This window comes from Lycium ferocissimum, chromosome 3 (genome assembly GCF_029784015.1).
Source record: "Lycium ferocissimum isolate CSIRO_LF1 chromosome 3, AGI_CSIRO_Lferr_CH_V1, whole genome shotgun sequence".
NCBI classification, from domain to species: domain Eukaryota; kingdom Viridiplantae; phylum Streptophyta; class Magnoliopsida; order Solanales; family Solanaceae; genus Lycium; species Lycium ferocissimum.
This window is the reverse complement of record NC_081344.1, coordinates 64,701-80,466: the sequence shown is the minus strand read 5'-3', so window position 1 is coordinate 80,466 and position 15,766 is coordinate 64,701. Positions and strand designations below refer to the sequence as shown.

The 15,766-nt window shown below is 34.5% G+C and overlaps 2 protein-coding genes across 8 annotated transcripts; one reads left to right on the top strand and one right to left on the bottom strand.

Moving 5' to 3' along the window:
• The first annotated feature begins 337 nt into the window (after window positions 1-337).
• Window positions 338-7,369, top strand: LOC132049078 (cystathionine beta-lyase, chloroplastic-like). Its single transcript, XM_059439735.1, is given in 14 exon segments — window positions 338-487; window positions 1,977-2,104; window positions 2,106-2,128; window positions 2,236-2,384; window positions 3,909-3,979; window positions 4,074-4,165; window positions 4,475-4,562; window positions 4,640-4,751; window positions 4,880-4,976; window positions 5,072-5,153; window positions 5,442-5,559; window positions 6,456-6,563; window positions 6,659-6,761; window positions 6,956-7,369. Coding segments are annotated over 14 exon segments (1,440 nt in total). The 5' UTR covers window positions 338-394; the 3' UTR covers window positions 7,132-7,369.
• Window positions 7,370-7,619: 250 nt separating this feature from the next.
• On the bottom strand, window positions 7,620-13,217 carry LOC132049079 (uncharacterized). Of its 7 annotated transcripts, none has more exons than XM_059439736.1 (7): window positions 13,080-13,217; window positions 10,090-10,195; window positions 9,437-9,610; window positions 8,570-9,058; window positions 8,405-8,491; window positions 8,250-8,326; window positions 7,620-8,049 (listed from the first exon to the last, which is right to left on the bottom strand). In XM_059439736.1, the coding sequence occupies exons 1-6, from the start codon at window positions 13,125-13,127 to the stop codon at window positions 8,265-8,267; spliced, it is 966 nt and encodes a 321-aa protein (XP_059295719.1). In that variant the 5' UTR covers window positions 13,128-13,217; the 3' UTR covers window positions 7,620-8,049; window positions 8,250-8,264. The 7 variants fall into 7 exon arrangements, with proteins under 7 accessions (XP_059295719.1, XP_059295722.1, XP_059295720.1 ...); XM_059439739.1 differs by having other exon boundaries at window positions 8,250-8,296; XM_059439737.1 differs by having other exon boundaries at window positions 8,423-8,491.
• Window positions 13,218-15,766: the final 2,549 nt, after the last annotated feature.

The following is a 15,766-nucleotide window of genomic DNA, read 5'->3' as shown; positions in this document are numbered from 1 at the left end:
AAAAGTATTTCCTATTTTATTAGGAAAAAGAATTTTATTGTTATCTAAATATAGTTTAATGGCGGGATTACTAAGTCTAGAATATCAGGTTAAAAAGTAAATGATGTTATTCTATTTTAATGATAAAACGACATTAAGATTTTTTTACTATTTAAAGAGCTTTTACAAGAAAAGTATTCTTAAAAAATAATATTTTTATTAAGAAAATAATTATATTTAAAATGAAAAGAAACAATATATTCATTAAAAAAATGACATTTTTGATCTAATTAAGTAAAAACATGAACATTGTTGGACCTAAGGCATTTTTTTTTAAAAAACATTTTGATTATTAAATATAAATCTCAAAAAAACTTAATTAACTAGAGTATACGTATGTATAACAAGCACCTTTATGAACAAGAGGACAATTTTATTGAAAATGGCATGTTCTTCTATGTCTCTCAAGCAGCCATTCACCTCTCTGCCTACCTACCCAAACACCCAGGTGACTATTTTTGTCTAAAAATTCATTGGCTTAGAGAAATCTAAAACTGGGTTGTAATCTTTATTCAATTTAGGCCAGATAAATTGAAAAAAGATTGGATTTTTAATGCTTCACATAGTTGTTTTGCTTATTGGGGCGCTTTAATTTTCTAATGGAACATAAGAATGTATAAAGTAAAGCAATTTTAGCTTGAAAAGTTATCATCTTTGTGCTTCACACAGTTTTCTTGCTTTTTTGGGCCTTTCCAATTCTTGTTTTTCAATGTGTGTGTGTGTGTGTGTGTGTTTTTTTTTTTTTTTTTTTTTTGTGTAGTAATTATTCGCAGAAAGAAATATTAGGGAAATCTAGAACTGGGTTGTAATCTTTATTCAATTTTAGTACCAGAAATTGAAAAAAGATTGGATTTTTAATTGTTATTATGCTTCACATAGTTGTTGTGCTTATTGGGTGTCTCTAATTTTTTTTTTTCAAACATAAGAATGTATAAAGTAAAGCAATTGTTTTGCTTTTTTTTTTTTTGGGCCTTTCTGATTCTTTTTTTGTTCTGGGAAATATAAAGAATGTGTTATTATTATTATTTTTTGTGTAATAATTATTAACAGAAAGATAATTTAGAGAAATGTAGAACTGGGTTGTAATCTTTATTCAATTTAGGCCTGAGAATTTGAAAAAAGATAGGATTTTTAATTGTTCTTATGCTTCTCGAGGGTCACACAATTGTTTTGCATATTGGGTCTCTCTAATTTTATTTTGTGGAACAGAATAATGTATAAAGTAAAGCAATTTAAGCTGGAAAAAAAAAATGAAAAGTCATCATCTTTGTGGTTCTATGAGCTTCACACAATTGTTTTGCTTTTTGGGCGGTTGTATTTTTTTTTTCTGGGGAACTTAAAGAATGTGTAATGTATAGCAATTTTGATTGTTATTTCACACAAACTAAAGCTCTTGTTTAAGCTAAGGCAATATCTTCTTGATGTTTTGTGCATTTTTCCTAAACTTAGATGAAAAAAATATGATAGATTTCTTTTACTTGTACTCGTGAGAAGCCAAACAAGTGGCAAAAGTGTTGCTTCTGATTTGGGCTGGTAAAATAGTTAAAAGGACAAGTAAGCATCCATTCAGACTCGTTAAATATGGTTGGGTAACTGTCCATTTAAAAATGGATTAAATATGGATATTATCCATACTATCCACTAAAAATGGATATCCGTATTAGCATACCCATTTGTCGGCTTGTTTTTTTCACGAGTTCTTGTTTTTTGGGAGTCTAAGCTTATTTTGGCTTTTAACTTGTGTTCTCACCTGACTATTCCTGAAACCATGGATAATATGGATATCCGTCAGTTAACCCTTTTTTTAATCTGTGTTAAATATGGACGTGTCAGATATTTTATCCGTTTTTGTTTAATCAGTTTTCGACCGCCCATATCCGATTTGACCCATCCGTTTGCCACTCCTACTTCTGATGGAATGTTGTACTAATGTGTAGGGTAAATTATCTGGGAACTTTCAAGTGAGAGTTGGGTGCATGAATGGGAAGGGAACTCTAATGGAAAAGAAATTCCAACTGAATTGCTCGAGAGACAAAGAGATGGATCTCAGTGCAGCAGCTTTGATTGTTTGATGCCGAATGCATGGATGGTATGTACCAAATCCATTTGTAGACGAGGATAAGCGAGTTTTATTCTTCCGGTTAATCTGATGCTAATAAGTATGTATTGATTGATGTATGTATTGATTGATGGCAGATACGGGGACTATGGAACTACCTCCTCAAGTTGAGGTTAGGAAAGCAAAAGAGCCAAGTGTTTCAACAATGTTGATGAACTTCACTAATGAGTTTGATCCTTATGGTGCCTTAAGTACCCCCTTGTATCAAACATCTACTTTTAAGCAAGTAAGTTTCAAAGATACTTGCAAAGCTGCATTGTTTTTGAACAGCAATTTTTTTCTTAAAGAATTTAATGGGTGCAATTTTTGCAATCAATGCTGCTTAGTTACTTGTTTCTACTATGAGATGTAAACCGTCAAAATATTTGGAGGTTTTGTACGATATATTGGATAAAGACATGCAGCAATTTGCAAATATTAATATGCGCAACAAGGATAAGAAAGGAAAGTTAGTATCACATGCAAAAGAGTAAAGACCAAAAGAAAGCAACTAGGACACAAGTTTTAATCTCCCTTCACTCCTTTTCTTTTTATTGCATCTCTCTCTCTCTCTACTTTTAGGATGGTATTGTGTCTTGAGCATGCCTTCTACTGCTCTCCCCGTAACGTCCACATCACCACTATCGTCGATTCACAATAATATGTAAAAGACTGGAAGTGGAATGCAACTCTATTACTCCCTTCGTTTCCATTTTGTTTGTCTTAGTTTGACTCGGTATAAGAAATTTTTTGAATCTTTTGGTCTTAAACTAAAGATGTGTGTAATGTACCAGAATGTTGTTTGAATCTTGTGGTCTTAAATGTGCCATGTAAGATGATGGGGGTAAAGAGTTACTAAATATAGAAAGTAGCATTCTTTTTGATACAAAGTAAAAAGGAAGTAAGACAAACAAATTGAAATGGAGGGAGTATTATGTTTTTTAAAGAAAATGTATTGCACTGTGTATATGTAAACGACCCTCATAAATAGAAATGTGTTGTAGGAAAAGGTGAATAAATCAAGGAGAGAGTGCACTTTTCCTTGGGCATTTAAGAAGAAAGAGTTATGGTCTTCATTTTTCATGAAGAAAAAGGACCAAATCAGAAAAGATAGGACGAGGCGGCCTCTACAAAGTTAAGTGGTTAAACTCTGTGAGGTGGGAGAAGTCCTTAAAACTAATTAGTGGGAATGAGCTCAATCAAATTGAGAGAGCATGTCACAGAACTCTAACTAACTCGAGGAAGAAAATTTTCCTGGACGAGTTGCTGCAAAAAGAAAAAAGAGGGGATTTGCATTTGCTTACCCAGAAGGTCACTTATTATGGACACACATTTTAAAGCTAACCAAACGAATGCAATTGTGGATGGTTAACTAATTCCAGGACCTCCAACAGACCTTGGGATGACTTAATTAACTAGAGTAAATGGTCATACTACCTTCCAATAAACTAACTCCTTTGACTGAGTTATTCTGTCTGCAATGGTAATTTTGGCACATGACCGGCTGCAACCATCCTAAAACAATTCTTGTCCTCGAGGATTATCTTTAGAAGGACAACTGAACCATTTAAGTAGCACCTGTGCTTCAACCTTTGAGCATGGCAAAAAAAATCTGATCCAAGATAGCCTCAAGCTCCAGTAGGATGTGACCATTGATAGAGAATGTTATGTTAATGGTTGGGATTGAGAACTATTAAGAATATTGTGTAGAATATTTTTGATAATTATGTCAGCATGTCTTAACCTTAATTGTCTCTATATCCTTCTGCAGCCTTCAGCGACCGAAAATGGGCAATATGATTATACACGGAGTGGAAATCCAACAAGGGATGTATTGGAAAAGTACGTTAAACCGTGTGCAGACTGCTAATAGTTGAAAGTTCATCTGTTAACATTATTGTTATCAATACCATTACCGAATTTTGAAAAATTTCAGGCTTCTTGCAGAGCTTGAGAAATCAGATCGAGCATTTTGCTTTACCAGTGGAATGGCCGCCTTGGCAGCTGTAACTCGTCTCGTTCAAGCTGGTATATCTAAAAATCATACACGTAGTTCATTTGCATAAAAAAGATAGGACTTGTGCATATCAGATAAATTATGCAACAAACTTGATTAACACCAGAAAAATAAACAATAATATTTTTTTTTTTTTTTTAAAAAAAAACCTTGACCAACACCTTCTTGGAAGTGTGTTGTGCTCATTTAAGATGGTTATGCTTTCTAGCTGGATGAGACATTGAATCTTTGTTTGTGTCATGCTAGTATTTTCTTTCTTGACATCTAGGCAAGCAAATGATAGCTAGCAAAAGATTAGCTTCAGTTTGTTGCTTTTATAGGTGAGGAGATTGTTGCCGGGGATGACATATATGGCGGTTCTGACCGGCTGCTGTCACAAGTTGTTCCAAAAGCCGGGATTGTGGTCAAGTTGGTACCTCGTTTATCGATGTAACTTTGTATTCAATTAGGTTGTAAGAATCTTGATTGTCACCTTATTTGTACAGGCGAGTGGATACCACTAACTTAGATGAGGTTGCTTCTGTCATTAAACCATCGACAAAGCTTGTTTGGCTGGAGAGTCCAACCAACCCTCGTCAACAAATCTGTGATATTCGTGTGGGTAAATTGACAGTGGCATATGTAGATTATGCCCGTAGTGTTTTCAGCTTTCCATAGCTGATAGATAGTAATATAATGAACTTCAAAAGATAATGACTGTTTTTGTCTCTTCTGATTTATTCTAGAAAATAGCCGAGATGGCTCATGCACATGGGGCTCTTGTGCTGGTGGATAACAGCATTATGTCCCCAGTATTGTCCCATCCTTTGGAGCTCGGAGCAGGTTTGTGCAAATACCCTTTTTTTCCCGATGTGCTAACTGGAACACTCTCCAATAACATGCATGGGATGTTGGTGTACTTGTCCATGCTTTTGCAGACATTGTGATGCATTCAGCTACTAAGTTCATATCCGGTCATAGTGATCTCATGGCTGGGGTACTTGCTGTCAGAGGAGAAAGGTTTTTCCTCTATTTCGTATATGTTTCATATTTTGATTTATTGTTATCTTATGGTTGTTTATCCTTAGTTTTCTTGAGTATTTTTTGGTTAAGGATGAAGTTTAAGAAATTAGTTTTTCTTTTTTTTCTTCACAAAAGAAATTAGTTCTTTTCCTGTTGATAAAGTTAAATTGAATAAATCAGTTCATTGGCAAGTCTATATCTGAAAATTTTTAGTTAGATATGTAGAAAGTATTGAATCTCAAGTGCCCTTTTGATAATTTGCTTACAAATTTTCCTATTAATCAGATTGGCGAAGGAGGTGTACTTCCTACAAAATTCTGAAGGGGCAGGGTTAGCGCCATTCGATTGTTGGCTTTGTTTAAGAGGAATCAAAACAATGGCTCTTCGTGTTCAAAAACAACAGGTTTAATTGTATTTGCTTTTCTTTTTCTTTTCTTTTGTGGTTAAATTAGTTGTCCCACCACTCTTTCTAGAAACACATATGCCTTCCTGCATCTTCCTTAATCTATTATTCTAAATTATACATTCAAATCGAATCATCGAGGAGATGATACGATGAAGAGCTCATAAAATTCAAAACTTGAGAAGTAAGGGAATATTGATGGCATTTGTTTAGGACATAATTAAATGAATAAAAGTATCCCAAACCTGATACATTAAGCTTTGGATGTGGTGGTTTACAAAAGTTATACTAGTATCAGTGTAGACTAAGGTCCTGAGTTTGAGTCTGGTTGTTATCCACCGCAAAAGAATTTTCACGTGCTTGGCCCAAAGAAGTGGGGCTTAAACTTTAGATGAGGTGATTAACAGTCTGCATGGTATTAAAGAATCTGACCCGCACCAGGGGTTTCCATGTGTTTGGCCAATGGAAAAGAATCTGACCCGCACCAGGGGTGTGTTTTAAGACATAATTATATACTATTCAACATTATCCTAGGGAAAATTATCAAAAGCAAAATTTCGAAGTTCCAATAAGAGAATTTGGGGCATAAATCTGTCAAATTCTTGAAAAGAAGACATAACAAGGGGCTGATATGAAAATGGACAAGTCCTCAATTTTCTGATGAATATTTCTGTTACTAAGAATGTCTCTTTCATCTTTTGCCGGCAGTTACTTGGTTGAGAACCTGAAATAATAGGATTCTTGGGTGTTGTTTCCCTTATTTTGCTTTTATTGGCAAGTGGTTGCTGGGCAGTCAGCATTTGCGTAAAGATTCCGTTGATAATATGTATTTACATTTGGAGGTGCATGTTTGATAGTGATGTGGTTTCTAATTAAATAATTTCAATATATTGCAGGAAAATGCACAAAAAATTGCTGAATTTTTAGCTTCCCATCCACGAGTGAAGAAGGTCAACTATGCAGGTCTTCCTGACCATCCAGGGAGATCTTTGCACTTTTCTCAGGTATTTCAAACACTTGATTTTTTGGGAATTTGAACTAAGACGCTTTGGAGTTTTCCCTTGATAGATATGTGTCTGAAATGTTGATCAATTTACAGGCCACGGGTGCAGGATCAGTGCTGAGTTTTCTGACCGGTTCTTTGGCACTCTCTAAGCATGTTGCTGAGGCTACCAAATACTTCAGCATTACTGTCAGTTTTGGTTAGTTTCATCTTATGCTGAATTACTTTTTCCGGTAGTGAGATCACTTTTCCTATAGAAATGTACAATACCTAATGATGTTTGCCTTTTTCTCTCTTTTCCCTTTTGTAACGCCATTCATTATATTCCCGTCCTTGCATTTGCATTTTCCTTTTGTCGTTATCAAATGTGTTGTTTGGTCCTCAAATTTGCAGGAAGTGTCAAGTCACTCATAAGCTTGCCTTGCTTCATGTCCCATGCAAGCATACCTGCTGAAGTACGAGAGGCTAGAGGTCTTACTGAGGACCTGGTTCGAATTTCTGTTGGGATCGAAGATGCTAATGACTTGATAGATGATTTAGACTATGCACTCAAGAGTGGGCCTGCCTAGAAGATTAAGCAAAGTTTGTGGGACGGATGCCAAGCTTAAGTACACTTTCAATTGTAAGCTTTGTCGCATCATTCCATCTCAGTGATTTATTTGATATTCCATCAAAATGTCCTGATATTGAGAGGTCCTCCAATTCATTCCATGTAATCAAGTTTGCTCTCTTTGGAGTTCTCAGTTTGGTATTTGGGCAAAATTAAGGAGTTGAAAAGGCGATCAATTCACGGCATGTTGCTATCCATTTTGTTGTTTCTACACCTTTTGGTTGATTTCGACTAGATTGTCTGTCAATTGTTTTTATTTTATATATATATATATATAACCTTTCATGTCTAAGCCAACCTGCCACAGGTACCTGCTACCTTCTAGCAGCACATAGGTACCGAATAATTTTATCCATCAGGGCTGCGTAACAAGTCTAAGGTTACAGAAGCCTTCGCCTACTTTGATAGGCATAGCATTGCAAGCAAAAGAAAGAGTTTGGACAGATGTAAAGATATCACAAATGACCAGTAAATTTATGTATAAATAATTTACAATTGATGCAAGTCGCGAAGCATCCCATCTTTTCCCTCAGTTTTTAAGGGAAAAAGAAACACAACTTCAGGTCATTTTAAGAAAAATATTACACAGACCTTTCAAAAACCAAAAATAAAATAAAATACAAACATCAGATCTTGTTCATCACAATCCTGTTAACAGAACTCACAACAAAATAATGCTTTATTTCTAGGATAAAGCAGAAGAACCAATTTCCAAGAGCTTTTGTTTATATTATTTCATGTTTATCCCAGAACCAGAGACATGTCAGCCATAATGATTAGCTTGAAAGTGTCCAACTAATGCCGTTCAAAAGGGGGTCAAAGCACTTCCTTTCGCAATCCTATTTACAAAACCTTCTTAGTCCAGGGGCCATTAGACCTGCAACAATTGCAAAAAACGAAAAAAATGTCAAATGTGTAACACCAATATAAGAAAGAATGTGTATTGATTGGAAACTATCAATGTTAGTAACAAAATACAGAACAAATCACAAATTTCTCAGCTACCGATGTTAGCCTGGAGTACTACTAAACTATACTCCCTAACCAGAAAATTTTGAATTCAAGAGAAGATGGTACCATCTGATTGTTCACTCAATCACTGGCAAAATCTTCAAAGCTCAAGCCTTCAGATATAGCATCCAACCTTTTAGTGTCTGCTAAAATGTGAGGTGTCGATATATAACTACTTGTCTACCAGGTTAAGAAACCAATTAACATGTCACGCGACTAACCTTGATGTTCTCTCCTACCTTGTGGATCCAAGAAATTGTTAACATCTGTTGCCAGGAAGGCTGATCCAGAATAGCTATCCAAAATATCTACAAATGACAGAAATTTAAAGATAAGAATGCCCACTTGAGATAAATATCAACCAAAAAGAGAGGGCAGGCACAAACCAGAACCGTTAGAAAAGTCCGCTGTTAAGTCTGACAAACTAAAGTTTCGAGGAATCTGCCCCAAGAAACCAAATGAAGATGTATCAGCATCCAATACAGTCTCATTTACTGGTTGTGAATCTGATTCTACACTGCTGAAAGATGATACAGATGGATCTGTAATTCCAGGATGAGCTTCGAGGATATTTGTCTCAGTACCATACAGGAAGGGTAAATTGCCTGAATAACCAGATTCTGACTTGATCATCCCCCCTCTCACACCTTGCTGCATTCCCATATTTGAGCTCTGAGCCAATAGCATGTTCGAGGATGCATCATTTCTTCTTGCATGAGCAGAGACATCAATAGCAGTTTGCATACATGGTTGGAGCGAGGACGCACCATTAGTGTATACGTGAGATAAATTGGCATTAACAGTCTGGTGCACATTCTCAGGCTTCACATTAGGTCCAGCATGATCTCTTGCTTGACATGTTGAGTTTGGTGGGACTGTAAAAGTGTAACAGTCATAAATTAAACCTTCATCCTTATTCAACAAGTCACTGATCACAATGATTGCATAATCAAGCATGAGACTTCAATTTCAGTGTTGCACCGGCAGTCCAGATTATAACATACATTAGTTTTTTTTTTTTTTGATAGGTAGAGTATAACAATTTGCAAAATTCACATGCTCAGCCATTTTCATGGCTTAAGCCTTTCCCCTAGTAATCCATTCTCAAGCTGATAAGCCAATTATTTTTCTAACAATTCAAAGACACAATTGAAACGGGAAAAAAAAAAAAAAAAAAAAAAAAAAAAAACAGCAGAACAATTATCTCCAGGAAGATCAACAATCAACATGGCAATCTAAGATATTATGCCTACTTTGCCGTATCTGAGATCCATTAGACATGGGGATTGATCCAGTTGGAAACATCTGCATTCTCTCAACCTGTCTCTCAAGCAAATCATTGAATCTCTCTATTTGATTCTTCAGCATCAACCTTAAATGATATGCCCTGAAAAACTCGTGGTTTTCTTCTTCAAGCTTCTGCCACACTGGAAACATATCTAGATGTCAGACTTATCTCTTCCGCAAGATACACATGGAGCATATAGATAAAACACCTCGCTTACAGAACTTGAGAAATGGGAGATTGACCAAGTGAATCAAGAAAATAAAATTTCAGATATCTCATTTCCATCACACTTCAGCTTAAAAGTTAGTTCCTCTAGTTACTAATTCTTTCCTTGAAATATAAGTAGGTGAACGAGTGCTTGTCATTGAAAGAAAAACAAATGATCACAACTGTGTCCTCTTCATTGGATCAATTCTGATAACAGGACGATTTACGTAGTGATTTTTCTTTTCCTGGTCATTTAATCCTAGTTTACATAATTAAAAGGTCACAGTCTGTATGTTTTTTCTTCCTCCCAAGTCATTAAATACCAAAATTATATCTGAGTAGATATGGTACTCTGCTAGCTTCATAACGGCAAAAAATATGAACAAAATATTGGGAAGAGAAAGGACGAACCAAGTTCAGTGAAACCAGGCTCAATTTTTGCTTGATCTAAGAGGGTTCTGACAACTTCCTCCTGGTTCATGTAAAGCTGTAGACATCTTTCTATCAGATTTTGCACCTGACATCAAAGATAACTCATGTTAAAAAGGCATGTGGAACGCAAACAATTATACAGCCAGAAAGAACTTGATTATTGTGTAAGGCCTCTCTTTACGTGTAAGAATGAACTTAATGATGTAAAATTTGTGTTAAACCAACAACAGTTAAAGAGGTTCCAAATTTCTAACTATAACAAGACAACCCAGGTTCCAAATTTCTAACTATAACAAGACAACCCCATTGCAGAAGAACAGCTAAAAAGCAACCGTAATTGCAAGTCATGAACAGTGAACCTGCAAATACAGAATTGGAAGCCTATTACAGATTTGTACAGATTTGGAAGTATCAACTGCATCAGCACCTAAAACATAGAACTTCGAAGCTAGGCCCCAGAATCCCATTTCCGATAAGAATTAGACAAAAAGTTACAAGCGATTAGCTAGGTCCATCAAGACAATGCAATACTGTTCTCTATCATAAATTTCCATTGGAAATTGAAAAAATTAAAAAAAGTTAACTAGCACTTGGTGGGTCCATAAGGAGATTACTGTTCTCTATGATAATTTAGCTTACATCTTCAAAAGGGAACTAGGGAAGCAAAAATTCATATTTCTTTTTTTCTACCCTTTTAACAAATCATCTCTTCTGATTGTTGCTTTGACTGAGATATTACTTGAAATCTTTCCTTTTAATTGGATAAGTTACTTGAACATCTTCCATATTCCACAGAATCAACAATTGACAGGTAACAACTTGGGCACTGTGACTACCGTGTGTTGTTAATCTAAAATCTATGTTCTAAGGGAGAAAAAGAAAAGAAAAAGAGCGGCATCTTCTCTATCCAAACAATTATCCAGAATTATTCATCAAGAAGGCATGAATTTACAGGATCACAAATTTTATGATAGGAAGTCCGAAATCGGTAGAACATTTATGTGTTTCTACGGGATTGTTGGGACTCTGTACTGTTATCTCCTGTATTCTTAAAAGATTTGATAAAACAGCGAAGTGTTTATATCTTCAAGCCAAGTAACTAATTGGGAGTAGAGAATCACAGGGATTTTAATCTCCAAAATGGAAGTAGAAAACCACAAAGAGTTTAGTCTCCTGAAGACATAAAGTAAGATGAATATAAAAAATGTCAACGTAAACAGAATTCCTTACGATTGTTAATATTTTCTGTATTCATCTTGTTCTCTGTTTTTGGGAGACCAAAATCCTCGTGGTTTTCTACTCCCTTTTTGTAGACTAAAATCCTTGTGATTTCTACTCCGATTTGTTACTCAGTTTGAAGATATAAAAACTTCACTATTTTATTAGAGATTACAATCTCAAGTAATTTAATCCCCTCACTGTTGCCCAAGGTATTGGATTAGTTCCTCCCAGCTTAGAATGTAATAAACTATTCTGTGATAGTGGCACATCAAATACAGAACTTCGGGTTAACTCAAAGAACGATGCAAATCACACTTGACACTTACTTTTGTCTTCAAAAACAATGCAGAAAAAGAGGGCAAGAAGATTTTCAGATTTTAGTGTTTTCAGTATATCAAATCTGAGGTGAACCCGCTGTATTTATAGCCAGCAATAGGTGTCTGTTCGGAATTTAGGTGTGTCGCCAAGCGAGAGGCAACGGCTGAGCGAGGGCATACCATCTTCCCAACTCTTTAAGCTAGAGCGGAAGTGCTTTTGGATTTATACCCAACAATTTTTTTTTGTCCTTCCTATGTAGAACAAAGTCCCTTCATTTCCCATTCATTAGCTAATCCAAAGGTCATGGGATCAAACCCCATTCACACCAAAAACCCAGCACATACAACATGAAATCCTTGGTGCTCCTCACATCATTAACCACGGTGCTTATCAACAACCAGAAAATGGGTCTTCAGATACTTCCTCCCATTCAGATGATTCAGCTTATTATGGAGACCATTAACTGATTTAGATGGTAGGTTTATCACAACTGACCCAAAGGGTGATGGTCAGTGGGTTATAAACAACGACTACAAGATCAACTAACACAACCTAGTTATCTGCATTAAACCAAAGAAGAAAGTTCTAAATAATAGCCCTGCTTACATAATCTGGCAGTCTCTTCGATTAAAAAGACGCAAATTCATGGATATGCATGGTTAGGCAAAATTCTAGAGGAATGAAATACCTTAATACGAATTAACTGAAATAATTACAACTGCAAAGAGTGTTTCTATCTAAGCACTAAAGTGCAATCAAAATTTATAAGCTTAAAGATAAAAATGCATGCTCTATCTTCTTCCATTGCATTCCTACTATTAATACTTTATCTCAGTCCCGGACAAGTCGCGGTCGTCTATATGATCCTCGCTGTCCATGTTTCTCTATTAGATGATTTGTACAAGCAATGCATAAAAACAACGGAAAAGGGCCAAAATTACCCTTGAACTTTGAAAAATAGTTCATTCATACCCTTCGTTATACTTTAGGGCCAATTATACCCTTACAGTTATACTATGGGATCAATTATACCCTTCTGTGTAACTATTGCCACGTGGCATCATCCCAGCCCTTCAAAATTATTTTACCCTCAAATAATTTTTTTACCCACTAAAATAACTCAATCCGACCCAAAAAAAAAAAATTTCAGCAAAAATAATATGGATAATTTTTCCAGCAAAAAAATAAATAATAATTTCGTATTAGTTTGGGCAGATGTATTAGTGGGTAAAAAATTATTTGAGGGTAAAATAATTTTGAAGGGCTAGGATGATGCCACGTGGCAATAGCACGAAGGGTATAATTGACCCCATAGTACCGTAAGGGTATAATTGGCCCTAAATATGAAGGGTATGGATGAACTATTTTTCAAAGTTCAGGGTAATTTTGGCCCTTTTCCGTAAAAACAATGATTTAAGCTATTGGCTTACCAGTTGTATATCTTGGCGTGAGATCTTCTTAACCTCCCCCTCAGACATTTTCAATCTTTCAATACTGAAAAACTCAGTAAAATAATTCGTGTTAACAAGGTCTTGCAAAGGAATGTAATCCACCTCTTGCTAACAAATATGCAAAACAACTGATTCCTCCTGATAACATAAAGTAAATTCAGTATTAGACACTTAAAATTACCAAATATCTCTAAAAGAAAAGACAAACAAAAGCAAAAGCAGCTACCCTAACTCGTCCATGAGGTACATGACGCTATAGCATCAATCAAGTAACAGTAAAATACAGCTTTTAAGAGTCCAGAAGAAACTAACAAAATTTATCCACTACAACTAATTTCTTATTTTTTAATATTTATTTGTTTCTATTTCAATAATTCAAAAACAATTCCCCTAATATTGAACCAAGATGGCTCCAGAAAAATTTACAACACAAATAATTTCAAGCAGCTCATTTTTTTTTCCAATACCGTACGAAAATAAACTCTAATGATGTAATATTAAGCAAAATAGCTCTAAGAACAATCCTAAGCCTTTAACTTAACTACATCAGTATAATTGAATCAAAATCATGTTAATTTTTTTTGAAATTGCAATCAAAATCATGTTAATTACGCAGAAAGAAAAAAACTCAAAAACCTATTTCTTCAAGGAAAACGAACTCTATTAACGTAATATTAAGCAAAATCCTTTAACTTAACGACATCAATATAACTGAACCAAAATCATGTTAATTACTCAGGAAAAAAGACATAGAAACCTATTTATTCAAGAAAAATGAACTCTAATGATGTAATATTAAGCAAAATAGGTCGACGAACAATCCTAAGCCTTTAACTTAAATACATCAATATAACTGAACCAAAATCATGTTAATTACGCAGAAAAAAAACACAGAAACCTATTTCTTCAAGGAAAATGAACTCTAATGACGTAATATTAAGCAAAATAGCTCTCCGAACAATCCTAAGCCTTTAACTTAAATACATCAATATAACTGAACCAAAATCACGTTAATTACGCAGCAAAAAAACACAGAAACCAATTTCTTCAAGGAAAATGAACTCTAATGACGTAATATTAAGCAAAATAGCTCTATGAACAATCCTAAGCCTTTAACTTAACTACATCAATATAACTGAACCAAAATCATGTTAATTACGCACAAACAAAAAAAACACAGAAACCTATTTCTTCAAGGAAAATGAACTCTAATGACGTAATATTAAGCAAAATAGCTCTACGAACAATCCTAAGCCTTTAACTTAAATACATCAATATAATTGAACCAAAATCATGTTAATTACGCAGAAAAAAAAAAAACACAGAAACCTATTTCTTCAAGGAAAATGAACTCTAATGACGTAATATTAAGCAAAATAGCTCTACGCACAATCCTAAGCCTTTAATTTAAATACATCAATATAACTGGACCAAAATCATGTTAATTACGTAGAAAAAAACACAGAAACCTATTTCTTCAAGGAAAATGAACTCTAATGACGTGATATTAAGCAAAGTAGCTCTACGAACAATCCTAAGCCTTTAACTTAACTACATCAATATAACTGAACCAAAATCATGTTAATTACGCAGAAAAAAAAAAACACAGAAACCTATTTCTTCAAGGAAAATGAACTCTAGTGACGTGATATTAAGCAAAATAGCTCGACGAACAATCCTAATCCTTTAACTTAAATACATCAATATAACTGAACCAAAATCATGTTAATTACGCAGAAAAAAAAAAAAAACACAGAAACCTATTTCTTCAAGGAAAATGAACTCTAATGACGTGATATTAAGCAAAATAGCTCTACGAACAATCCTAAGCCTTTAACTTAACTACATCAATATAACTGAACCAAAATCATGTTAATTACGCAGAAAAAAAAAAAACAGACACCTATTTCTTCGAGGAAAATGAACTCTAATGACGTGATATTAAGCAAAATAGCTCTACGAACAATCCTAAGCCTTTAACTTAACTACATCAATATAACTGAACCAAAATCATGTTAATTACGCAGAAAAAAAAAAACACAGAAACCTATTTCTTCAAGGAAAATGAACTCTAATGACGTAATATTAAGCAAAATAGCTCTACGAACAGTCCTAAGCCTTTAACTTAACTATGTCAATATAACTGAACCAAAATCATGTTAATTACGCAGGAAAAAACACAGAAACCTATTTCTTCAAGGAAAATGAACTCTAATGACGTAATATTAAGCAAAATAGCTCTACGAACAATCCTAAGCCTTTAACTTAAATACATCAATATAATTGAACCAAAATCATGTTAATTACGCAGAAAAAAACACAGAAACCTATTTCTTCAAGGAAAATGAACTCTAATGACGTAATATTAAGCAAAATAGCTCTACGAACAATCCTAAGCCTTTAATTTAAATACATCAATATAACTGGACCAAAATCATGTTAATTACGCACAAAAAAACACAGAAACCTATTTCTTCAAGGAAAATGAACTCTAATGACGTGATATTAAGCAAAATAGCTCTATGAACAATCCTAAGCCTTTAACTTAACTACATCAATATAACTGAACCAAAATCATGTTAATTACTCAGAAAAAAAACACAGAAACCTATTTCTTCCAGGAAAATGAACTCTAGTGACGTGATATTAAGCAAAATAGCTCTACG